Genomic DNA, 25,843 nt, shown 5'->3' with positions numbered 1-25,843 from the left:
TTGTACAGATTGCCAATTGGACAGAATCGCAACTCAACAGACTCCCACCCAACTCAACGTATTCCCAACTTAAGATTCCCAACTCAACGCATTCCCAACTATTTTTTTTGTGAGACTGGAAATCCGTTGAAATGTGAATCTGTAGAAATGGAAATAGCAATGGGTATTTTTGCAAAATTGGGAATCAATAGTTTTTAATTGGAATGCAAAGTACCTACCTACCTAACAAATATTTATGCATTGCTTTTTTTTCTTTTTCAGGAATCAGATAGTGCAAGTGCCGGTGAGAAATTTGTTTAATGATTAGCCATGACCCGTTTCTATAACACACGTCGAACGCACGTTTAAAAACCGGCCAAGAGCGTGTCGGACACGCCCAGAATAGGGTTCCGTAGCCATTACGAAAAAAAATAGTAATATTTATTTTTCTAAGGATTTCGTATTTTATACGGAAACTTCCAAGTTTAGGTATATTTTATTTTATACCTTAGGCTGCTATTTACTCTTAAATTACTAATAATTCTCAAGAAAATTTAACGGTTATAATTTTCCTTGTAAGATTGATATACTTAACGTACTACTAATTTTTCCACCAACCGGTTTAGATTTTAGAGGGGGAGGGGGGGGGGCGCTCGATTTTAATGAAAATTTGCACTTTAAAGTCGTTTTTGATTTTAAAAGACCTATCCAACGATACCACACACTACAAGGTTGGATGAGAAAAAAAACACCCCCACTTTTCGTCTATGGGAGGTACTATAAAAAAATTTTTTTTTGAATTTTTTATTGTACTATTTTGTCGGCATAGTTTACATAAATTACAGCTTTCTAGCATTGATAGTCTCTGAGCAAAGCCGTAGACGGACAGACAGAGAGACATGGCGAAACTATAAGGGTTCCGTTTTTGCAATTTTGGCTATGGAACCCTTAAAAAACGCCGTGTACAGAAGCTCATATATATTTGCCGCATTATTAATGAACCCTACACATCCTTGACCCGACACGAACTTGGCCAGTTTATTGTCCTTCTTGAGCCTTACATCTACATAAGTATTTTTTTATATAAGAGGAGCCAAACGAGTATGTGGATCACCTGATGGGAAGCAATCACCGCCACCCATGGAAACCTGTCAACACGAGGGCTATCATAGGTGCGTTGCCGGCCTTGTGAGACTGATCTTATTATTCGATAGGTATATTTAATTCAGTTTTTCTATTTCAGGCTCTCCATCGTTGTCTTTAGGCCCTAAGCCGTGGCAGTTCTGCGGGCTACCTGTGGCAGTAAGTGGCCTTGTAGGGTTAGGTTAACTATACGCATTCACAGCCATGTTTTCTTAATTCATTGACTATATTCGAGTACCTACGTTTCGTTAAATTGGAACGTTAGTTCAGAAGTGTTTGAAACGCAGCTTCACGTGTGTTACGAAAATGGACGAATATGCATAAACTTAAAACAACCAGCAAATTTTTTCACGGGCCCCTTGATTTGCCTGAGGTTTATTGTATTAGAAAAACATTAAAGCCAATAATTTTGTTAGCATATCTTTCTTTTGCGGTTTCGTGTTGGTATAGTAGTGACAGTTTTGTACCGACTTATATTAATTTGAGAAATAATTTCACGCTATTATCTAAATTGATATTTTTTACAATCAAAAAGCGTTGGCAGACGGGGCCTGTAGACGCGCGGGGCCGTAGCATTTGCTACTCTTTCTACGTGGCTAATCCGCCATTTTATATTACCTGCTAAAGGCGAATGTTAGTTTTAGAGTTTTAATTTAACATATTCGTTGATTTTCGTAACACACATGACTTTTGTAACTGCGTTTGTAATTGGTAACGCTTCTGATTGTTACCCAAATATGTGACGTGACTGTTACAAAATAGTGTCTCTTTCCAGTCGACCTCCTTCACCCCTGAAGAGCTGAAGGTATGCTGCGTCTGCAAGAAACCTCTACCCTGCGATTGTTTCTCTGAAGAAGAATTAGAAGAAAAACGAAAGCTCGAAGACATCGTCTGCTCCTGGCTTAAAGAGTTGCCTGTCTACGCCAATGAGAACCCTCATGACAAATTCATAAGAGATGCTGTCATCAAAAAACTGATTGACACCATATCCTTGATCAAAGATGATGAATTTGATGATAAAGGAAAGGAAATAATCAAACTTAGCATAGCAAGGATGCCGATGTGGCTACCCGCCGACGAAAGAGACCGTGAAGCTTTTAAAAATAAAATCACAAACAACTTATTTGATAAAATCAAAGCCTTTAGACATAGAGACAAATTTTATGATAGTATAGAAAATTGGTTGCAGAAAATAACATTTGACGATGAGGCTAAATTGGATAAAGAAAAACTTGCTAGTGAGTTCTCTAAAGCTTTGAAAGAAATAGCTTTAGATAGACCTTCAAATGATTCTGTTTATAGAGAGATGCTCAAGTCTAAAATATTTGATATGCTCGCAGTTTTGCCTATTAAAAGTTCTTTCGTAAAGAATGATATTTTGAACTTGCTGTCTGATAAACTCGCTGATACGCTGCTAAGGTTACCTAAAGAGGAAATAAAACCTGATCCTAAGCCTACTTCAACTACTGCTGTTAGAGACGAAATAGAAACGATTTTAATGGATTCTTTCAAAAACAACCCTATAATTGATAGTTTAAGTACAGATGTAAAGCAGAAAGCAGCAAAAGATTTAATTCCAAAACTCCAGGGTATACTACTAAATCGAGATGGTAGAAATGTTTCTCAAGAACTAGACGGCGAAATTCGTAATTGGTTTTCTAAACTGGCTAAAGATGGTGTGTATGTTGATGAGAAAGACCAAGACGAATTTATTAAGGATCTCTCTACCAAATTGAAAGTTCCAGATTTTATTAAAATGATAAAAGAAGAAGAAAAATCAGGTGAGCTTGTGCAATTACTACTGGATTGGGTTGGAGGTTTGCCGGGTGCACCAGACATCAACAAGCCTGAGATCAGGGTAATGGTCGAAGATCTTGCAAATGATTTACAAGAAATGCAACAATCTGGCGATGAAACAGAATTAATCCGACGTGTTGGCAATTGGTTACGTAACACCGGGGCAAAAGCAGGAATAGATATTCGTCCAGGAACAGAAGAAGAATTTGCTAAAAAATTGGTACCTAAAATATCTCAACTAAATAAATCTCGGAAAAGATGGAGCAGAAATTCGCAATCTTTTCGCTTTAACTCAACTATGGATGACACACAATTAAAAAATGCTCTAATGGACGATATACATGACGTGATAGATTTAAGTCATGTCACTAATAGAGATGAAGTTGAATCAAAACTGAATGATATTTTAGCTGATCTAGTAATGCGTGGTATAGATCCCGACGATGCTAGAGATCAAATACTTTCTGTACTTGAAAGTGGTAACATATCTGGCGAAGAAGCCCTGAATATTTCTGATAAATTAATGGCACGAGCTAATGAAATGAGTAGAAGCATAAGGAGCAATGATATGTCATCAGATTTTATCTCACATGGCAAACCCACTACTTCGACTCCCCAGAAACAGATAAAAAGAAAAAGCTATGAGGAAAGAAAATACTACGACGATCTTAATGCACAAATATATGATTGGATATCCAAGCAAAATTTACCAATAGAAAACGCAGAAAAACAGGCAATTGCTAGAGAACTAGCCAGTGATTTGCTAGACAGGCAAAAATATCTACAACTAAATCCAGGAGCGAAAACCTCGCCAAGGGAAGAGTCCGAAAATTTGAAATATCAAATATTCAAAAGACTCAACAAACAAGTAGATAACGCAGTATTGAACTCATTACTGTCGAAAGCCGATAGTTTAATGACAATGATAAAACGAACCCCTGTGCCTATTCTAGTTAACAGACAATTTGACCAAGAATATAAAGACGATAGACTTATCCAAGATAGCGATGAATTTGTACAAGAAAACCTTGAAGGTGGTATTTTTGATTGGCTAAGATCATCATCAATCACTCAACAATGTGATGAAAGAGAAAAGAAAATGTTAGAAGAGCTAGTTCCAACTTTAGCTCAAACTCTAACGTCTACTCTTAGTTCTCTAAGTCCAGCCAAATCAGGGCAAGAGACCGATGAAATTCTCCTTGGTGTAATTACTGAGCATTTGAAGAAAACTATGGGAAAAAATAGATCAAATGATTATATTCGTAAGAAGGCAGAACACATGTTAAATTATTTGAAAGGCCTTCAGTTATTTCAAAATATTTCAGTTAGAGAAGATAGAGTGGCAGAGAGGTCGCACATGCAGCAAATTAATGAAAGTGTCAGGAAATGGTGTAATGATCTCGATTTGCCGAACACTGAAAGAGGCAGACAAATGAAAGAAGATCTAAATAACAGATTAATGCTGAAAATAGGGGAATTAAATATGAATCCACAGATTTTGAACGATGACTTTTTATACGAACACATGCTATCGGACTTCTTAGATCAAGAATTAAGTAAGCTACCAATAGATCAAAATAAAATTGAAGAAATGAAAGCCAATATTATCGATACAATAAATGAAGCACGGCTTAAAGTAAAACATGACTACGCTGGCCAAGCTTACAAACAGCAACTTCGAGATACTATATCTAAAACATTACCCCAAATGGAAAACCCGCCCGCATCTTTTGAAGTTATGAAAGATAATCTGGCTGATGCTTTTATAAACTTGCACTTTGCTGAAGATGATATAGCATTAAAAACTAAATTTAAAAAGAAAATAAAAGATACAATCAATAAATTTGTCAGGGATTATACTAGACGATATCCTGATACGCCTTTAAATTCTGAGCAGTTGAATAGAGATTTGTACAGTGCTTTAAATAAAGTAGTTGTGCCAGACGATGATTCCATGCGATCTGAAGTCGAACAAGTCAGAATCAAAGACCTTATCAAGGATCATTTAGAAGAACCACTGCAAAAATTATCTTCAACAGAAGCATTACACGCGAATAAAATAATAACAGTTATGGGTAAACGACTTTACGAAATGGAAAAAGAAAATGATGAATACCCAGATGAAAACTATGAAGAGAAACAGAGACTTGAAATTGAGAAATATCTTCAGAAGATTCCTTTTAAAGACAGTGTTAATGTTGGTGATACTACTGATAAAATAATGGAGGATATGAAAAATACAAAGCATTCTAGAACATTTACAGGTACCAGCCGTTCACCAAGTCAATACCAATTTCAAAATGCAGCTCAGTATCTTCCTTCCAATTTAAGCTTAGATGATCAAGCGGAAATGAAAAGTTTGAAACCTTCGAGAACATTTTCTGGCTTGAGAGGTACCAGTACATCAGATATAGCAGGTTCAGTATCTCAATATCCTACTACATTAAGCGTAGAAGACCAAGAACATTTAAAAGCGATACGTAAAAGAGCGAGACCTTGCAAAGTTGCTTTGACATCTGCATGTCGTTGTAAACCTACAGGGACTATAACTTTAAAAGACGCTGCAGTCAACCCGCCGCCGTTAGACACTGGCAGTCAGACTGAAATGGCAAAAGAAGACCAATCTGCCCAATGCTGGTGCCCGAAAGCTGAAGCCAAGACGTCAGTACACCGCGTCCCTTGCCAAAGCAGATCCCAAATAATCACAAAACCGTGCCCTCAGAAAAAAGTATCAACTGGCAGCCAAGTTGAGATATCTCCATACGTCGTTATAAAGGAGTACTTCTGGGACTCTGAAGTGAAATGTCCCAATACGCTTAGAGAACCAAGTCGGTCATGTTTGTCTTCATCACATGTAATCCAGCAAGACACATGCGATTCTCATACCTGTATGTCGCCAGAACCCGAACCCTGTATAACGCCTTGCAGGCCCAAAGTTACGCGACTTGGATCCTTTGAGGACAACGAGCATGTGGACAGTTGTAGACCTACACCAAGAAGACAATTCAGTCGACCTTTGTCGGAGGAACTAGAATGGAGTATGAATCCGAGAAACCAATATCCTGGTCGGTCACGTTTTTACAGAGACGAACAAGAGCAAGAAAGACAGAACAAGTGTGGATGTAGCAGAAAGGTATCCGCGTGCAGGGGCAGAAGACCTGTCTTTTGCAGTTCTTGTCGCAATGACCCCATGAAATCCTGCGCCAAGTGCTGTGGAGCCACTCAGTGCCCCTTTCCTGCTAGGTTTTATTTTAGGTGACGTTTATGTCATGTCCTGTGTTGTGTCTTGTTAATTGTCTGTTTGAATAAAAATTACCGTTCGATTTTGGAGTTTATTTAACAACACGTAAAACTTTACACAACGGAAAAACAGGTAAACAGGTTATTACATTTTTAACATAAATAAAATATTTTAGGCAGAACATTTAAACGTTTTCTAGAAATATTTACGGGCAATGCCTACGGGAGTTAAACATGTAAGGATACGGGCATCCCATAGGGAAGTAGTAAGGAAATGCTCCTAAACAATCATCACAGTCACAGATAGAAGGTCCCATACGCTTCCTCCTGCACTTCCTTACTCTTTCTATACACTGGCACCTGACTCTTTCTTCTTCCTCATCATCATCAGTGTCCGTTTCCACTCTTCTCTGCCTGCCTCTGTCTATCAGACGTTTCTCTTTTACATTAGGAGGAATAGCGTTGCTTGTACGTTGGTTAGGCGTGGAAAAGCCACCAGGTTGGTTGCTTATTGAAATGCCAGAAGGCGGAGGGTTTGGTGCTAGGAACCTTTGATCCTGACTGGAAGGCAAGGTTCCAGGAGGACCGCTTCTATTTAAAACTTCATTAGTATGAACACCAGATCTTGAAGATGGCAAAGGCGTACTTCTGCTTTGTGCTTCTCGAGCACCAGACTGACATGATAGCGGACCAAATTTTTGAAATTTATCTGCAAGAACATCTTCATTTTCTACTTGGCGAGCTTCACGTGCAGAATTATGAAGTTCTGGTTCAGGAACTATCACTCTAGGAGTTCTGGCAGCATTACTTGTATTAACATTATCTTGACGAGACAAGCTCAGTCTTCCCTGACTAGCATTCATGTTTGTCTGCCCTCTACGCGATTGATGTACTGATTGTGCCTTTACTACTTCTTCGTGTGAACTAGGTTGTTTACGAATGTCATTTGATCTAAGAGGACTCATTGCTCTTTGAGAGATGTGCCCTGGACCTACCTGACTAGCATTTTGGGGTGGTTGATTCATAGATAACCTACCTCCTACTGGTTGTTCTCGCGGTTGCGCGCACGGTTCGAAGTGAGGTTGCTGCATCATGGGAGAACCTTGCGGAGAAAGGTATTGTGGCGGAATGCCTTTGCTGTCATACAATAGTGACACAAACTCTCCAGATGGTTCAATGATCGATGAAGAAATCGGTCGTTGTTCATGAAACCGGTTATAAGTAGTCCTGTTCATTGATCTTTCAGGTGGTAAAGCTTGAACGTTCTGAGGCATCGGATAAGGTGGTATAGCGTTTGCTTGTTCATTAATCATAGGGCCTCCTACAGGAGCATTGAAGTTTTGAGGACCTGCAGACATTCGTCGCATTCCAATCATTTGAGAATTCATGGGAGGACCAACGTCCATATTCGGTTGATTTGGAACTGCGGAAGTATTATGTGGTATAACGTTTGCTTGACTATCAAAAAATCTTGGAAGTGATGGACCTGGTCTCTGAACATTTGGGGAGTCAACTGGATCAGTGTAAGCATACCGCTCACTGGGCCTCAATCCACCGTGCAATGTCTGTCCAAAGTCTCCACCTAAATTTTCTTCTCGGAACTGACCAGGGGCGTAAACAAACTGAGGCTCTTGTAGAGCATTCATACTAGATTCTTTTGGGTTTCCCCTGCTGTCCCATGAATACCATTTTTGCGATGGTTCATAGTAATTGAAGCCTTGTGCGTTGGCATACTCCTCTGGTTCCGGTGGTGGATTTATCATTGAAGAACACGCTGGTCTTTCCATAGCAAACTTTTGGTAATCATCTTGGTTGGGCTGTGCTTGATTATAACCTTGAGCTGACCCATCTAGTAGTCGGCCTTGTGATTGCCGACGTGATTGACCAGCATTTTTTATTTGCTGTTGATTGTGGTCATCTTGAAAAGCCACGGACCTTCTTCTTCCTCCTGCTCTTTCTCTATTTTTCATTCTGTTAGTTAACTCTTCAACCATAAAGTTCATATTTAAATCTTCGTCCTTTTCAAGAGGAATTTTATCTAGGAATAAGGATATTTCATGCCTAAATTCTGGCTCTGCATAGCAGTCTGCTACGTTTAGCTCTTTCTCCATTTCGTGAAGTTTCTTTGTTAACGCATCCTTAAGCCTTTTGCGATGAAGTTGTTCCATCTGTTCGTCATTCTTAACTACTGGTAGATCAGTAAACCATTGATCAATTTCAATGCCTAGAAGGATTTCATCTGCTTCCTCTTTTATAGTCTCTTCGGAAGGCTGAGGTACCTTATGCAGAGCACTGAATATATCATTGACACACAGCTCTTTGTCGAGGTCTTCGATTTCCTTACCATGAGTTTTCTTAACTTCGTCGAGGAATGCTTCAATTCTTTTTATTACTTTGTTTTTGTATGCCACTGCTTTAACTTTGTCATCTTCTTTATATCTAGTAGACAGAATAAAGTCTTCAGCGATGCATTGTATAAGCATTTCTTCATATTGTTTCTTAGGATCAGTAGCCTCCGGTTTGACTCTAGTTCGTGGCAGATTACCAGAAATTTGTTGCGCTAGCTGTTGTTTATAACTAGCTGGAGATGCTACAGCTTTAATCAAATCAGTGATCTCAGTGGTTTTTTCAATTAATTTAGCTTTCAGCCAATGCCTTCTATCAAGCAATTCTTGTGTTTGCGGCAAACAATCAAGCAGTTCATCTACTTCTTCTCCTAACACGTCTTCATAGTAAAATCTGTTGTGAAATATTTCGGGGTGAAATTTTATTTTTATTATAGTTTTCCATATACCATGTTCAATACCTATCCTAGCTTTTTCAGCAATTGCTTCTTCTTCAGGATTGTTAGCAGGAATCGGTATTTCTTGAACCCAAGCCGTGAGAAAATCACTGAATTCTTCGTTCAATTGTTTCATTGATGGTGTACCAGGGACGTAAGGTCCTGAACAGCAAGGTGGTCGAAGGGATGAAACTAAAGGCTTGCTCGTGTTTGCTACAGACTGGCAAGCCGGGCGCTCATTAATAGAAGTAGATTTAAGATCAGGTCGTGAAGGGCCAGGCTGTTGATTAGAATTGAACCCTGCGTCACGCCCTGGGTCTTTGTTGTAACTTTGATTGGATCGAAGTGTAAGAACTGTTTGTGCGTTATTAGATGGTGATTGGCTCACAAGAGACTCCTTATGTTTACAGATACTGCAATTCGTTATATCATTGATCACTTTCGAGTTACTTGTCCTTTTAGAAGTACTTTCTACAGTCTGGGAATTATTACGATATACGTTAGAGCTATAATTTTTAATATGTTCATGAAATCCGCCGAAAAATGGATCTAAATGTTTCCTTATCCTTTGCATTAATTCTGCAGCATGATCTATAGTTGTCATTATATCTTCGCCTACCAATTTATTGATCCATTTGAATATTTGATATTTCAAGTGTTCAAGTTCATCAATATCTGTGCATTTGCTGTTGTTCAGCTCTAAATATTTGTGTCTATCGATAATGTCACTTGCTAAATCATGTACGACTCGATGTTTAAATTGTTTATCGTCTGGTTGCGAAATTTGCAAGTTAGTTAGCCATTCGTCTATTTCTTTAGATAATTTCTTTACGCAATGATTAACGTAGCCATCTGATTCTTGTTCATTGTTATCTGTACTGCTGGGTTCGGTTGTGCTAGGATTCCTTATATTAATATTTCTTTTTGAAGCATTGTGAAACATCATAACCGTTTGTTGTTGGTTTTTAATTATGCTTTCAAATTTGTCACTCACTTTGTGTTTTAAATGTCCTGTTAATTGTGTAGCAAAATCAATAGCTTCACTAACTGGCAGCTTAATAACACTATGAAGCAAATTGGCAACTTCTTCTTTAGCCGAATTATTTTCACGCACGCGTAACGAGCTGATAGAGTCCATCAATATATCTGTTAGGTCCATTTCAATTTCTTCTATACAATCAGGTTTTATTATTGTATTAGTCTTGTTAATTAAATCAATCATTGCATCTGCTACTAATCCTTTTAATTCTTTTTCTGACGGTTGAAGATTCTTAGGTAAGTAAGCATTATCCTCTGCAACTTCACCCTTCGCACGTTTAGTTTCTTTCTTGTTTTCTTGCACTGAAATATTTTCCAGTTTACTAATAAGAGCATCTGCTAGTACGTTTAAATGCGAATTTTTACTACTTCCATGATGTTCAATAGGTATTTCATGAAGTATATCAAGTATCTCAGCCCTCAGTGACTGATCTCTATTGATCGTCGGCTTTTCTATAAATGAATTTTTTAGTCTATGCACAATGGTAGTATAAATCTGATCTTTCTTCACTGGCCTTTGAAGAAAATCGCGTTTCTTAATACAAATACCATTTATCCAATCCTTTACAATTTCTTCAAAGTCATTTTGGTCAATAACTTTTTGTGGGTTTGATTCTACTTTGAGAACTTCGCTAGAGTTACAAGAAGAACAGCAATAGAGATGTATTTTATGTAATTCATTGGCTATATGTTGTTTCATTGCTTTATTATCCCTCTGGCATCTGTGGCAGTACGTTTTAAAATTAAATCTTTCAGAACTGAAGCCTGAAAATTTCTTAACCTTATTACCGATTTTCTTTATAACAGATTCCTGAATTTTCTTCACTTTTGGATCGCTGGTATCTTCAAGCCACTCCAATATTTCGTCCTTTAGGTCCTTATCTACGCTGAATTCGCTGAAACTTTTGCTTTTTCTGGTTGGAATTTTAATTTTTTCAACTGGTAGTTCTATTGTGCTGGTAGTCGTCTGAACTGACCGCCTGTTAATAACTGTGTCGAGGGTTTGAACGGATCTTGAGACGAGGGACTCCTTTGGTTGTGGAAATAGAGGTGTGGCGTCAGATGATGATGGAGTTAGAGGGACCGCTACCTGTAACAGAAATGATAATGCTGCTTGAACTCTACCATCTCTGAATGTTGTAGCAAAATATGGTGTCGTAATGTCCTGACGAGTTTCTTGAGTCAAAGAATTTTAGACCACTTGATACTTGGACAAATTGCTACTTAGATCAGTTGCTTCTTAGACCACTCGTTACTTAGACCAATTGCTAATTTGCTACGTAGACCAACTGATTTTTAGACGAAATGTTACTAGCCCTGTACCGATGGGTACTGAAGCAAATTACGAGAGTACGATAAAAAAGAACTTTTCCCATAAAATACGACGAAAAACCATTACGTACTACATCTTTAGACATAGGTACTGTCTGGTCGCAGGGAATTTACTTATCAATTGCAAAAGATATTTTCAACAACTTGTACCTATAGTTAGGCATGATGGAACACTCACAGTACGTGTGTCAGGGACCGGTATGGGAACAGTTTCCACTCTCTGTGACACCATCTCCGCGGCCGCTGCAGAAAGATTTCGATGGTTAGTATTAAATCGCTACGCAGAATGGCCAATCAACTATTTTACTGAAACTTTGGGCGTCTCATGCGTTACCAAAATTATCTCTGGCGTTACCAAAAAGTCGTACTTCCAACAAGATATTTCACGGTTTAATAGGTTGAGCTTACGTAGGATGGCATGTATTCATTTACAGAAAAAACATGTTTACTTACAAAAATCTGTAATTTTTTGAAAAATGTCGCGGACAGATTAGTGTGGGTAAAAAAGTTGATTGGCCGAGAAAGAGCTTAGGGGTGTTATATTATAAGCTTGACCCCAATGTCTGTCTGTCTGTAGCAATATCTCTCAAAAGCGCAAACCAATTTCAATGCGGTTTTTTCGTAAAAGTGATTTATTTGTGGTGATTTTTAACCCCCGCCGCAAACGGGGTGTTATAAGTTTGACCGCTATGTGTGTCGGTGTGTCTGTCTGTGGTACCGTAGTTTTTAGCGGGTGAAACGATTAGAATGCGGTTTTTCATTTGAAAGCAGGTTTTGTAGCGATGGTACTTTCTTAGATATTTTTTATCAAAATTTATGATTGATAGACATGGGAGCGAGTGAAACTACGAGCTGCTCTTTCGCACTGACGTTTATTAACGAACATTGACAGTGGTGGGCGCAGCCACACACATATGTACCAATGATATATTGAACTTTGAAGTGACGGTGTCGGGAGTTTTCCAACTTATAATACAATAATATTACTAACCTAACCTAAAAAGTTTTTTAAAAATGTTGAGTCACACATTACCCCTTGTGTCAGGGTTACCAACAAAAAGTTGGAAAATCCCCGACTTTGTCACTTCAAAGTTCAATATCTGAAAAACGGCTAAACCTATTTCGATGAAACATGTCCATAAGAACCATCGCTAGAAAGCCTGATTTCAAATAAAAAACCGCATTCAAATCGGTCCACCCGTTTAAGAGCTTTTTTATGCACCCTTGTGTTGTGTCAGATATTGGTGCTTGTGACTGTAGTACGACCCTAATAAAAAGACTACTTAACCCGTATCGAAAATACAAACTGAGACATGGATGCACAGAAAAACCAGAAAAAGAGACCAGCACTGGGAATCGAACCCAGGTCCTCAGCATTCCGTGCTGCGTGCTATAACCCCTACACCTAATTTTTCCTATGCATACATATCTCAGGTTGCTTATTTCTACTTTGCTACTTAAGCAGCAGCACTAGCGACATCTATGTAGCGTCGACAGACGTCACACTCTTTCGGAACCAACCGCTCACCCAGACAAGAGATGTCGCTACTAAGCAATCAAATTTATTATTGGTTTTGAATTTGGAGTTGAAAAATACAAAAAGACTCCAAAAACCAATCATAAAAATACTAACCTTGAATTTGCATGTTGACTGTATTGGCGAACTGAAAAAAATTGTAATCTTAAATAGTTGTAAGCTTCATGGGATCTATACCTAGTACGATCTACTTATATGGAAATATAGCGAACAATCGATCTAGCTTTGTCAATATCTCTAGGATGTGTTTTCGAGTTTGTTCGAAAACACGTTATCCTAGAGTAAAAGGGAAGAAACGCGAGCTTGCTGTTCATTTTCTGGGCAGCAATCACCGCCGCCCATGGACAACCGCAACACGAGGGGATCACAGGTGCATTGCCGGGCCTTTGAGAGACTGGCGGTGATTTTCCACCGGCGAGACGAGACGAGACGAGTACCACTACCATGAGTTTCCAGTGACCGTACTCGATAGCGACGGCGTAAATTATTTGTATGGAGAATTGTACAGCGCCTCTACAAATAATTTACGCCGTCGCTATCGAGTACGGTCCCTGTTAACTCATGGTAGTGGTACTGGTAGTGGTAGAGGTGAAACGGCTAGCGGCGGGCGCGCGTGAATGCATACAAAAACTTCAATTCTCGTCCCGCCTCGCCGGCGGAAAACCACCTTGATTGGCTCTTTTTTAAAGAACCTTAAGGTGTACCGCTCCAGAAATGGTATGAAATATAGTTTTTCAACTATAAAGTGGACTAACACAAATCTCCGTTGGCGGTAGGACGTTCCTTTCGCTAGCTTCTGTACATTCCGGTATTTCCGGCTGAGTCACAGGCTGCAAGAAAAACAGTATTAAACATGAAAATACAAACTGAAATATAGATGCACAGAAAAACCAAAAAATAAGACTCACTGGGAATCGAACCCAGTCCTCGGTATTTCGTGCGCGTGCTATACGTACACCTGATGGCCGGTACCGAACGAATTTCATGCACTCATACTCAGCTTGTTTGTTTCTTATTAGCCACTTAAGTAGCGACCTAGCGACATCTATGCGTAGCCCTCATCGAGAAACTTTTTGGCACTATTGGAACTAACCGCTCACCCGGACAAGAATATCGTTACTAACAATCAAATTAAGTTGTTTTAGGACGTTCCTTTCGCTAGCTTCTGTACATTCCGGTATTTCCGGCTGAGTCACAGGCTGCAAGAAAAACAGTATTAAACATGTTTCTACGATAAGTCTTATAATAAATAAATAAACCGGCCAAATGCGAGTCGGACTCGCGCACCGAGGTTTCCGTACTTTGTAGATATCTTTAGTTCGTTAGACGACCAGATGGTCTAGTGGTTAGAGAACCTGACTACGAAGCTTGAGGTCCCGGGTTCGATTCCCGCGTCGGGGCAGATATTTGTATGAAAAATACGAATGTTTGTTCTCGGTTCTTGGGTGTTTAATATGTATTTGAGTATGCATCTATCTATATAATTATATTTATCCGTTGCTTAGTACCCATAACACAAGCTTTGCTAAGTTACTTTGGGACTAGGTCAATTGGTGTGAATTGTCCCGTGATATTTATTTTTATTTATTTATCTATGAATATCTAGGAGGTGGCTCTTTTTATAGAGGGACAGACTATAAGTATGATTTGTAGCTTTAATAGAATTGACCAAGTGGTCCGAGGGTCACCGACGCGCGACGGTGCTGGCTGAAAATCAGGGCTGTGGTGTTTGTAACGCTACCGCATTAGAGCGATTTCACATTATCCGATCAGTACCACTACCATGAGCTTACAGTGACCGTACTCGATAGCGACGGCGTAAATTATTTGTATGGAGAATTGTACAGCGCCTCTACAAATAATTTACGCCGTCGCTATCGAGTACGGTCACGTAAACACAGCGCCTCTACAATAGTACGCGTCGCTATCACGGTCACGTAAACTCATGGAGTGGTACAGCGCCTCTACAATAATTTACACGTCGCTATCGAGTACGGTCACGTAAACTCATGGTAGTGGTACAGCGCCTCTACAAATAATTTACGCCGTCGCTATCGAGTACGGTCACGTAAACTCATGGTAGTGGTACAGCGCCTCTACAAATAATTTACGCCGTCGCTATCGAGTACGGTCACTGTAAACTCATGGCAGTGGTGCCGATATCGCTATCGGACGATGATGAGCGTCAGAAACGTAGGTTAGGGTAGGTTAGCACGGCTGGGTACGGCCTCTGCTTGCAGAATAAACGTTGGATTTGACTTTAGCACGGTGAAAGCCGCGTGAAGAAGCTAGTACTCACATAGCTGGACATACTTTTTATGGTCTCTTTCAGCCTCCTGGAGAGATCCCGGACGTAGCGTATGTCATTGGTCTTGCAATAGCTCTGCTTCCTGCAAACAAAATAAGTTTTGAGAACAGATATAGATTACACTAGATAACGAAAACCTCCATCTGTATGGAAACCAACCGTGTTACTTTTTTATATCTACTGTCTCGAATTAGCGATGTGAATTCCCCGATGTCCGCGCAAAATCGGTTCAAATGCGCCGCCCGCCCGCGTCGTGGGGCTCGAGTCAGTCACTAGTCATGATTAGTCAGTTAGCGGTCAGTCTCTGTACGGGGCCAACCCCGACGTTTGGTCGGGGTTCGGACACGCGAAGTAGATGCATTTGCGTAATCTAGTGTAAACTATATCTGTGGTTTTGAGATGGAACAATTACTTTGCTCATCCGAGACCTTACGATAGCTATATATATACATACAGTACCCGGCCGTAAAGATTGCACATCGGACTTTGGAAAGAGACTCGGCTAATTTGGGCTTCGTAGAGCGTTGTCACACACTACTTTTGTGACGTTTGTCAGTCGTTGTACAGTTGCAATGGGTACGGACGCATTTAGATGAAAATATATAATAAAGAGTTGTTGAAACCCCCAAAACCTTAAATTGTACGATTGCGTCTCTAGGATAAAGAGGGAACTAATATCATTTTTCTAGTATTTCCAACAGCTCTCTATCCTCGAGCCTACATCCTTCCTTTGGAAAGGACATAAGAAATAATTATAATTGGTTACACTGACGGCCTTTGTAAATTACATAGTGGAAAACTAGTAGGAAAAGCCGGAGATTTTTTCCTCTATTTTTCCTGAACATCTTAAGTTCTAAGCAATATAATTTGAAAGTTTCAAAAAATTATTCCAAAAATAGTACATTACTGCAGAGGCCATGAAGTAAGGGATTGATGGACGAGTTCGGGGTAGACGGCCGAGTCGTAGACGAGGCCGGATAAAACGAGTCCAGCAATCCCTGTTCTGGCCGAGGTTTGTAAGTATAGTGCTTTTCTCAAACTATGTGAGGAAATATTTCATCCATCCATCCATCCATCCCTCCGTCCGTCCGTCCGTCCGTTCGTCCGTCCGCCCGTCCATCCATCCATCTATGCATCCATCCATCCATTCATCCATCCATCCATCCATCCATGCGCGTCGCATCGCATCGCATCGCATCATAAATATTTGATGTAAAAAGTCACTTAATAACGCTTGTTATTTCTGGTGTACAATAAAGAGTATTTGTATTTTGTATAAATTGATGGACGGTGGCCAGTGTTCGGAAATCGTCGTGAACAGCCATTTGTCTTTTTCCGAAGACCGATGTGCAATGTTTATCGCCGGGTACTTTAATATTTCCGTAAAACAAATTAAAGCGCACGGTTGTTGTATGCGATGAACGCTGCATTAAACGCAATGTGCATATGAATTTGCATCAGATAATCTAAACGTAAACACGAAACTTTTGTCTTACGCGGTGAGCGCAGCGGTAAGCGCATGTTTGGTAATTAATTAAGAATATCTGATGCAAATTGATGTGCAGAATGGGGAGGAATGTGGAAGATGATTTTCCTCTTTTCTTTTGACTGAGTTATTGTGATGTGATGTCTTCATGTAAAAAAACATCAATGTATGTAAAAAAAAATGCGCATGTGTATTGATGGTATTTATTAGGGTTATGGTTTATGGGGGCGACTGAAAAACAGCGTCTGTTAGCCAAGGGACTTTGTTCTGCAAGGCGCAGGCATAAGCTGAGTCGCTTTCCCTTTTGATAGTTTGATTGTACTTATTATTTGTTATGTAGGTACCTATGTAGAATTTGTAAACAAACTATTAAATAAATATCTTTCATTATTATTATTATTATGTTTGTGTAATTTATTTAAGCACTTTAAAGCTCAAGTCACAAATCCAACCATACCACCACCTCACTACACGGACGCGTTTCGAACTCAAGCAGAGTTCAACAACAAAGCACCCTTGAACTGCCGTAGACATCGACATCTATGCACCTTACGGCACTAGACTGGCTGTTTGGTACAAAACACGAGGCGCATCAATCATCAATATTACTTTGACACAACCGCTGTCACGGACGTCAACAGACTATAGTGAACTAGTTCACAAAACCGCGCTGTGAACTGTTTTTGTGCGCCGTTTTGATGTAAGAAACATGCAGTCATAGTCATATACATAGATAAAAGTAAGTAAGTATAAATCGTTTTTCTTTCTTTCTTTCTATTTTTTGTTGTACGATTGCAATACTGATTTTGTGACATAAATAAGACAATTTAAAAATGTATATGCCGAGATGATGCTGTCCTTAAGTTACCTGTAGCACTCGCCATCGTACCCCCTCCTCTCCCTGGTGGGGTATTCTTCGGGCGACCTGTGCCGGCGGATGGCTTCGGGCTCGTACTCGCTGTGCCGGGACGTCCGGCTGGTGCGATCGTACGGCGCGGGCGCATCGGCGTAGCGGGAGACGGGGGAGTGCTGGCGGTGGCAGGAACGAGTGTCTGCCGAGTTGTAAAGGTAGGTAGGAAAGGCAGATAAGTAGAAAAGGTAGGTACAATACAATAACTCTTTATTGCACACCAACACATAGTAAGCAGTACAGAAAACACATACATAATACAGGTACAGTCACCAGCACCAATATCTGACACAACAAGCGTGCATAAATATCTGATACGACTCTATTTCTAGGGCCGGAAGGACGTGTCAGATATTTTTGCACGCTCCGCTGTGGCAGATATTACCCAATGCTGGTGACTGTACAGGTACCATCAGCCAAATATGTGGTGGTCTACACCCTAAAGTTGATAATCGTTTACATGTCACAAAACAATAATGCCAATAGACGTGTCTGTCAACTTGAAAGTTCGACTTTAGCGACATATTCATTTGATAGGAACTTGTTTAAAAATTAATAGACCACTTATTTGGCTGATGGTGCATAGGTACATATTTGTAAAAAAAAGTTTCTCGATGAGGGCTACGGCATAGATGTCGCTAGCGTCACTGCTTAAGTGACTAAGTAAGAAACAAACAAGCTGAGATATGAGGTGCATAGGGAAATTCGTGTCGGTACCGTTGACCATCAGTGTGTAGCGTATAGCACGCGGTACGGATTACCGAGGACCTGGGTTCGATTCCCAGTGATGGTCTTATTTTCTGTTTTTTCTGTGCATCTTTATTTCAGTTGTATTTTCAATTCACATTTTTTTCAAGAAATTAGTTTTTGTAATACAAGCTTATTTCCTGAATGTAGGTAGGTAGGTACTTTTTCTTGACTGTACTTGCATTATCATCCAAACAACATTTCCGTACCAAATGCCATCAAGTCAAGCCGTTAGCCCGTTGAGGAGTTCCGTCTTGCGGAGACGATCCTGGCCGAACTACCACAATTTCACTACCACCCTTAGCTTAGCACCCCTAGATAAAGCTCCTAAGTTGCATGTTCGAGATTTATCAGTTAGGAGGTTTTGGTACTCCACCGTCGATAACATACAGCCTTGGCCAAAAGTATTGAGCACCATCATATAAATCAAGGTGTACTCACAGTTTTTACCCTGAGAGTAGGTGATGAGACGCTCCACCATTTCGGACGAACGGTCCGGCGAGGGGGGGTACTTGCGGAGCGAGCTGGCGAACGCGTCCGGGTCGCGGGACGGGCGGGGGGAGCACACCGAGCCTGTGAGGGGAGGGGGGGACGGAGAACTTTAGATACTAAAGGTGGATATAATGAACACAATGAACATCAACAATTTCCTAGTAAGGATTTGCAATTTTGAACATAAAACTAATACCACCTAATACCGGCGCACAAACTACCCGCGTTTTCATCGTAGGGTAGCACACAACACTAAGAATATCCCTCTGTAAAGACACGTCCACACTAACCGATGACGCAGCACGAGTATTTAACACGATGAAAACGCGGGTAGTTGTACCACAATACAAGTAATATAGGCACGCAGCAGGCGCTGCGGCTCGGCTGCCGGCGCGCGGTCACTCTAGCGGCCTGCAAAGAGATTTCATACAACTTTTTCGGCCGCTGGCCGGCAATGCGACCGTCTTTTGTTTCAACGCGCGCTCTCCGGCACCTCTGCGTGCCACAGCAGCACCGCCTTGTCCGCCGCCAGCAGCCAGCGAGACGAGCGCACGCAACAGGGCGACCAGACTAACATCCCGCCACGCTTGATTTCTTGTTTTTTTTATTTTATTTCATGTCATGTTTGAGAAAAGCATTATACAGTACCCTACCCCTACCCTACTTCCCGGCCTCTACAGTAATGTACTATTCCGTCCAGCTTAGCTTACCACGATCTGTCCAGCACATTGCCGCACCTCGGTAGCAGTTCGTCCGATTCGGCGAGAAACCTGTTTCACCACTGCCAAGTCCACCTACTTCGAAGTTTCCATGCCCTGAGGACAGACATATTGACATGCAATCAAATAAAAGCATAAGTACACATTTTCGGCGAGGATAGATAAGATTCGAGTATGGTGGGAGAAACGTGGGTTCAAACCAGCGGGCTCGCGCACCTCTAAGTTTTTCTTTCTTGCGAAATTGCATTTGTACTTTACCACTAGCTTTAAGGTCACAGTTCATTACAGCCACCCGGCACCCGACCAGCACCGCCTCGCCTCGAGCGGTTAGTATTCTTCACATGGATTTGTATGGGCATGCGCTCACTACATCAACTTCGTAGCTGAAGCTACGGATCGCCTTACTCGCGAGGTTGCCACGCGCGGACGGCGAGTGGAACACTCCGTGACAGCCGCTGCTCGCCGCCCTACTGACTAGTGACTACTAGGAAATCGTGGAGCACGCGAGGTCCACCGTTGTCAACGCGGCGTCCACCCGTGGACCACCTGTCGACAACGAGTGGACGCTGAAAGTCGAGGCGGTGCTGGTCGGGTGCCAGGTGGCTCTAATGAGCTGTGACCTTTACGGTGAAGGCAAGCATGGCGAGGAACCCTGCATAGACCTGCGAATTCAACGTTGTATGTGAAGTTCCGAATGAACACGCTGAAACCAATGAACCCGCGTGGGAACTAGAGCTAAGCCCTCTTATTAAGAGAGTGCATTGCACATTCATAAGTGCTTGTTATAGCCTAAATTGAATAAAGATATTTTGACTTTGACTTAAAGGTGGCATGATGATGATGATGATAATGATGATGATAATGATGATGATGATGATGATAATGATGATGATGATAATGATGACGATGCCGATGATGATGATGATGATGATAATGATAATGATGACGATGCTGATGATGATGATGATGACACTCTTGGTACTGACCTGGGCAGAGCTCAGCTCGCTGCGGCGGAAACTCGGTGAGCTGGACCGGCGGCGATGTTGGCGTTATTTTGCAATGCTGCACCTGTGAAAAATTTATGCAATTTTCACTGCGACCTAGCAAAGAGGTATGTAGTTTAAATTGTTCATCAAGTGCATAAAACGACCTAAGTACACTTTTACCCGAGCAGTTTATGTTCACAATTAAAGACTTAAGAAAATCAAATAAATTGCCGCAACGATTAAACTTCGAGGATCATAATTAGTATCTAAATTCAAATTTAAGTATTTGAAAATGTTACAAAACAAAAGTGGCTCAGTTATGCGAGAAGAATCAGAATCGAACCTTGCATTTAAAGCCACATGGCCAGAGACCTATATACCTAATTCTATCACCATCTCAACCGTAGGACGTCCACTGTTGAACATAGGCCTCCCCCATAGGCCTCCAGATGTTTCGGTTGGAAGCGGCTTGCATTCACCTTGACCCGCGGCTCATCCATCCATCTCGTTGGTGGACGTCTTACGCTGCACTTGCCGATCCGTGGTCTCCATCCGAGAACTTTTCGGCCCTAACGACCGTTCTCCGTGCTATGGCCTGCTCATTGCCACTTCAACGAGCTAACTTGCTTGGCTATGTCGGTGCCTATATCTTGGATGGTTAAGTGGCCAGATTTTTTTTTCATAAAGAACGCGAAAAGTTCAGCATTTTATTAAAAAAAACTATTAGGAATTGTCATGCGGGTATTCTCGTCGTGCATTAAATGCATCCCTCCATCGATTTTCACTGAAAACAGTATAGGGAGTTTTTTTCACAAACCTTATAAATACTAGCGTATCTTCCATCAGTAGCCTGCGAGCTAGAATCACATCGTTGCGCCGGCGGCATACCAGTCCCCATACCTCTGTCCACTCCGCTTCCCATGCCATTCGCCATGCCACTCCCCATACCACTCCCCATGCCCATCCCGTTCCTCATGCCATGCCTGCCCTTGGGGGCGTGCGGCATGAGCGTATAAGTCTTCCCCTCATCATCGAGCAGGGAAACCGCAAACCCAGAGCCAGTGAAACCCTGGACCATCGCCGCTAAACTGTCAGCCATTTTAGCGGGTGAAGGGGATATGCTGTAAAAATATAAAAATAAAAATATTAAGTGAGGACATAATATTCAATTCAATGATATCGTATGCTACCGCCACAGACTACTAAGAGATACTCGTACGTAGGTACTACTACCGCCACCTCTAACTCTGAGAAAGTGCATTTTCTGTGATAGTGCACCTCCCGGGGAAAGGGCCGGATTAACCATGTCGGGCCGAAGCACTGCAAATTCTTGGGGCCCCTTTTCAGCGATTTAAAGATCGAATCGTCAGCTCTTTTCAAGTCCAATTAAATTAATTGACAGCATGTGTCGATCGTGACGGATCGTGGGTTCAAACCCCGGCTCGCACCTCTGAGTTTTTCGAAATTCATGTGCGGAATTACATTTGAAATTTACCACGAGCTTTACGGTGAAGGAAAACATCGTGAGGAAACCTGCACACAAACCTGCGAAGCAATTCAACGGTGTGTGTGAAGTTCTCAATCCGCACTGGGCCTGCGCGTGGGAACTACTGCCCAAGCCCTCTCATTACGAGAGGAGGCCTGTGCCCTGCAGTGGGACGTATATAGGCTGGGATAATGATGATGCGTCGAAAGGATGCATATTTTACAATATTTTTATTTTATTTTATGAAACAAAGCGCAGGTGGTAGCACCTTGTGCAAGTTCCGCCCGGATTGCTAACACCATCTTGCTCGCTAATCCTGCCGTGAAGCAGCAGTGCGCGCGTTTCGGCGTTGAGAGTAATACAGCCGGTGAAATTACTGGCACTTGAGGTATCCCATCTTGGGCTCTAGGTTGGCCACGCATCTGCAATCCCCCTGGAGTTGTAGGTGTCTATGGGCGGTGGTGACCTCTTACCATCAGGAGACCCACTGTTGGACGTCCAGAGTTGGACACACTGGACATAAGTCTTCCCCATAAACCTCCAGTTGCCTCGGCTGGAAGCGGCTTGCATCCACCGTGACCGGTTGGTGGACATCCTACGCTGGGCTTGCCAATCCGCGGTCTCCACTCGAGAACCTTTCGACCCCAACGGCCATCTGTTCACCGTGCTATATGCCCATTGCCACATCAGCGAGCTAATTTGCATAATATTACCGTCATTTTAAGCAGCTTCAAGAAGGAGCAGCAGATATCGGGCCTGTAGCAGCCCTGCCTATCGTCACTATGCACTGGCCTGGAAATGAAAAATGAAACAATTTAGGGCCTACCCTAGCTGACGCTTGCAGGGCGCGGGTGGGCGCCTGTTTAACTAAAGTATGAGCAACGCTAACTGCGCGCGTCGCGTGCATAGGATTGTACCTGCACCCGCCCGCAGGCTGCGCTTAGCGTCCTAGCGTAGGCCTTTATAGTGCTATAGTTAGGCACTTGTCCCACCGCCGACGATGAGCGAGAAGCGAGTAGAGCGAGTAACTAGAAACGAGTGGGCGAGCAGCGAGAAGCTCGGCTGTAAGCGAGTGTTCGCGTGCGACGGGCGATTACTCGCTCCACTCGACTCACTCGCGCGGGGCGGCCGCCAAGCTGACATCGCTGAGCGAGTATCTATAGCTCAGCGAGTTTTATAGCTCTTGTCGCTGCGACAAAAAATGTAAGAGCGAGTTCTCGCCGACAGTGTGAACAGCCAGCGATCAACTATTAATATATGTCTCTTTTACTCACACAGGATCTTATATCTTTTGTTCGTTTCTTGAGCGAGAAAATAGTCGATAGCCAATCGTTTCCTCGCTGGCGGTGAGACAAGTGCCTTACTATAGCTACTATTGGTCAACAGGCGTCCACAAGACACATAGCCGTTCTAACACGGTCCACCCGCCTATCGCCTGTATACTATGAATGAATTTTAACTATACTATAGTCGGGTCGTATAGGCGGGTGGGCCGTGTTAGAACCGCTATGTGTCTTGTGTACAACGAAACACAAATATCTTCATGAACTAAAAACAGCCAACTTGTGGTCTTGATAGCGGAGTAGCAAGGCAATCGGGTTTAGTTCAATGTTTAAATTTCATCATTCATCCATATCCATACTAATATTATAAATGCGAAAGTGTGTGTGTGTTTGTATGTTCGTCCGTCTTTCACATCGAAACGGAGGGAACAGCGCGCGATAACCGAATTCCACGCGGGCGAAGCCGCGGGCTAAAGCTAGTCATCATAATATTGAAAAGCGTAGTCCTTGTCGGTGGAGTAATCGCCATTCTGTACGCCTCTTTTCCAATGCTTTGGGCTCACAAATTACCCTTCTTATTAACCTTCTTAACATTCTTTTTGGCTTTATCCATAAACGCACTTTCTTGTCATTTTACGTTTCGGAAAATTAGGACGACAAGCGAAGCGAGGAGGAGTGTTACATGAGCGAAGCGAGCGCTGTAAGATGGTCAATCGAGGAACAAGGGATTTTTTTGCGTGTGAGTGATGACAAGTTGGTTGTCGTTGTTTAATGCGAGAAGGTGCTAAGGCTGCGTTTCTGCCAGAGATGTACGAGGTAGATTAGCGGTGCGAGGATGTGGAACGTTGTTAGGCTGCGACTCCACTGAGGCGGAGACGAGCGGAGCGGAGAGAAGACGTGTAGGGAACAACTAATTACCCACAGTCTGGTGGTAATGCGAGGCGGTGACGAGATGTGGATTCAAATAATATGATTGGTCGATCCCTACACGTCTCCTCTCCGCTCCGCTCGACTCCGCCTCAGTGGAGCCGCAGCCTTATGTTTCCACCAGAGATGTGCGAGGTCTGAGCGGTGCAAGAATGGATATCGAGCGGGCGTCTAGCGAGCTCTTTTCAAAATAAGCGAGCGGGGTCACTACGCGCTACTATGACTGAGTATATACTTCGCACATTCCCTTACCTTGTTTTGTAAATATGTCGGCGGCCGATCGTAACATCCGCCAAATTACGAAATTCCTAGGTATATCGTGAAATGGCGCCATTTCATGAATTGGCTAAGGGACATCCGCCATACATATGAATCGTTCAAAACTCAACGTTTCACGATTTGCCTATAGTGACGTTTAGGCAAATCATGAAATTCCTAGGCATATCATGAAACGCCGCCATATCGGTTCTGGCACTTCGTCGGCCGCTGCCGCGGGCCGCGGCACGCTCGCTTCGCTCGCTCGGCTCGTGCGTGCGTTGTGGTCACAATTAATACTAACTCCTAAATTTTACTTTTTTTCGGCATATCACGATGTGCCCGGTATAGTGCTAAGACTATCGACGAACGCGTTGCTCTAATCGATTGCCGTATTGTATCTCAGGCACATCGTGATATGCCTGGTCAACTTTTAGTAAAGGAATTTCGTGATCTGGCGGATTTGACGATCGGCCGCCGACATATACAAAAACTCGCTGCGCTAAGCTGTTTTCACCAGAGCCCGTGCTGTGCGATGATAGTAAACGAAGCGTTTCTATTGGTTCATTACAAACATTCCCATTCATTAATTATAATAGTAATAGGTATGTCTAATTTCAAGTTACTATTGTTATTAGTTTTTTTTATCATAACACATAAATTTTACCCTGAGTAAGATTTATTATTTTTAGCATTCTAGGCGCTTTGGTGTTGTACTGTAAGCCTAAAATGTAAACTGTTATAAATAAATAAATAAATAATTCCCATTGGCGTATCTAGAGTTATTTTTGTGGGGGGCCTGGCCTGGATTTTTGTGTGAAGATATCAGTATTGTAGAATTTTGAATCGGTAGCCCAACATCCTGGGGTGGGCACTAGATCATACTGGGGTGGGCACGGCCCACCCGGCCCCCCATCTATATACTCCTATGAACATTCCTCGCACGACAACTCTGGAGGAAACACAGTCCAAGTGATCCAGCTACTTCCGAGTGTGACTGTACATACGATTTCTTCGTAAATGAGATTAAAGTACTCACATTGCCCGTAACAGAAGGAGTATAATATAACGTTTATGTTGATTATTAACGGCAAAATTTTGAAAATAACGTAAGAATTTTGAATTTCACGGCAAGGTATTAAAATGACAGTTGAATGACAGCTGAATTTGACAGAAAGAGTATTTGTCGCTAGAATTCAGAATTTGATGGCCTTAGGTTGTATATAGCTTCATAAAGAGTGTCCATCCCTTGTCCATCCTCCCGCTCGAGTCTCAAAGGGCTCCATTTCAGCTCGTTTAGGTTTAGACTCCAAGTGCCTGCCAGCACCAGCAGATGTTCCTGCAGGACTACCACGAAACTCGAAACTCGAAATTCGTGTCGTGCGGTCCCTCTGAC

The 25,843-nt window shown here is 42.0% G+C and overlaps 2 protein-coding genes across 6 annotated transcripts in view; one reads left to right on the top strand and one right to left on the bottom strand.

Moving 5' to 3' along the window:
- Positions 1–6,242, top strand: part of LOC141443440 (uncharacterized) — a 50,996-nt gene extending 44,754 nt beyond the window's left edge. For all 3 annotated transcript variants that reach the window (XM_074108738.1, XM_074108739.1, XM_074108740.1), the window contains 3 exons: positions 262–283; positions 1,223–1,281; positions 1,898–6,242. In XM_074108738.1, the coding sequence (XP_073964839.1) occupies positions 262–283; positions 1,223–1,281; positions 1,898–6,178 (4,362 nt within the window). In that variant the 3' untranslated portion in view covers positions 6,179–6,242. The remainder of the gene's footprint in view (positions 1–261; positions 284–1,222; positions 1,282–1,897) is intronic.
- On the bottom strand, positions 6,238–25,583 carry LOC141443439 (uncharacterized). 3 transcript variants are annotated; one of them, XM_074108734.1, is made up of 11 exons: positions 25,487–25,583; positions 22,696–22,774; positions 21,314–21,617; positions 20,497–20,578; positions 19,502–19,606; positions 18,741–18,872; positions 17,511–17,694; positions 15,148–15,238; positions 12,945–12,975; positions 11,490–11,554; positions 6,238–11,069 (listed from the first exon to the last, which is right to left on the bottom strand). In XM_074108734.1, the coding sequence occupies exons 3-11, from the start codon at positions 21,593–21,595 to the stop codon at positions 6,366–6,368; spliced, it is 5,676 nt and encodes a 1,891-aa protein (XP_073964835.1). In that variant the 5' UTR covers positions 21,596–21,617; positions 22,696–22,774; positions 25,487–25,583; the 3' UTR covers positions 6,238–6,365. The 3 variants fall into 3 exon arrangements, with proteins under 3 accessions (XP_073964835.1, XP_073964837.1, XP_073964836.1); XM_074108736.1 differs by lacking the exons at positions 17,511–17,694; positions 18,741–18,872; positions 19,502–19,606; ... (2 more) ...; positions 22,696–22,774; positions 25,487–25,583 and having other exon boundaries at positions 15,162–15,197; XM_074108735.1 differs by lacking the exons at positions 15,148–15,238; positions 17,511–17,694; positions 18,741–18,872; ... (3 more) ...; positions 22,696–22,774; positions 25,487–25,583 and adding an exon at positions 13,604–13,672.
- Between the last annotated feature and the right edge of the window lie 260 nt (positions 25,584–25,843).

Source organism: Choristoneura fumiferana, chromosome 27 (genome assembly GCF_025370935.1).
Source record: "Choristoneura fumiferana chromosome 27, NRCan_CFum_1, whole genome shotgun sequence".
Lineage (NCBI taxonomy): Eukaryota > Metazoa > Arthropoda > Insecta > Lepidoptera > Tortricidae > Choristoneura > Choristoneura fumiferana.
Note: the sequence above shows the minus strand (reverse complement) of the source record. Positions and strands in the feature narration are given on the sequence as shown.

Excerpts from the sequence above, each read along its gene's own strand:
- LOC141443439 (XM_074108734.1), bottom strand. The coding sequence starts at position 21,595 with ATGGCTGACAGTTTAGCGGCGATGGTCCAGGGTTTCACTGGCTCTGGG. Across the intron at positions 17,695-18,740 it reads CTACTCTCAGGGTAAAAACT|ACACTCGTTCCTGCCACCGC; the intron begins GTGAGTACACCT and ends ACAACTCGGCAG. Across the intron at positions 15,239-17,510 it reads TACGATGGCGAGTGCTACAG|GAAGCAGAGCTATTGCAAGA; the intron begins GTAACTTAAGGA and ends TTTTGTTTGCAG.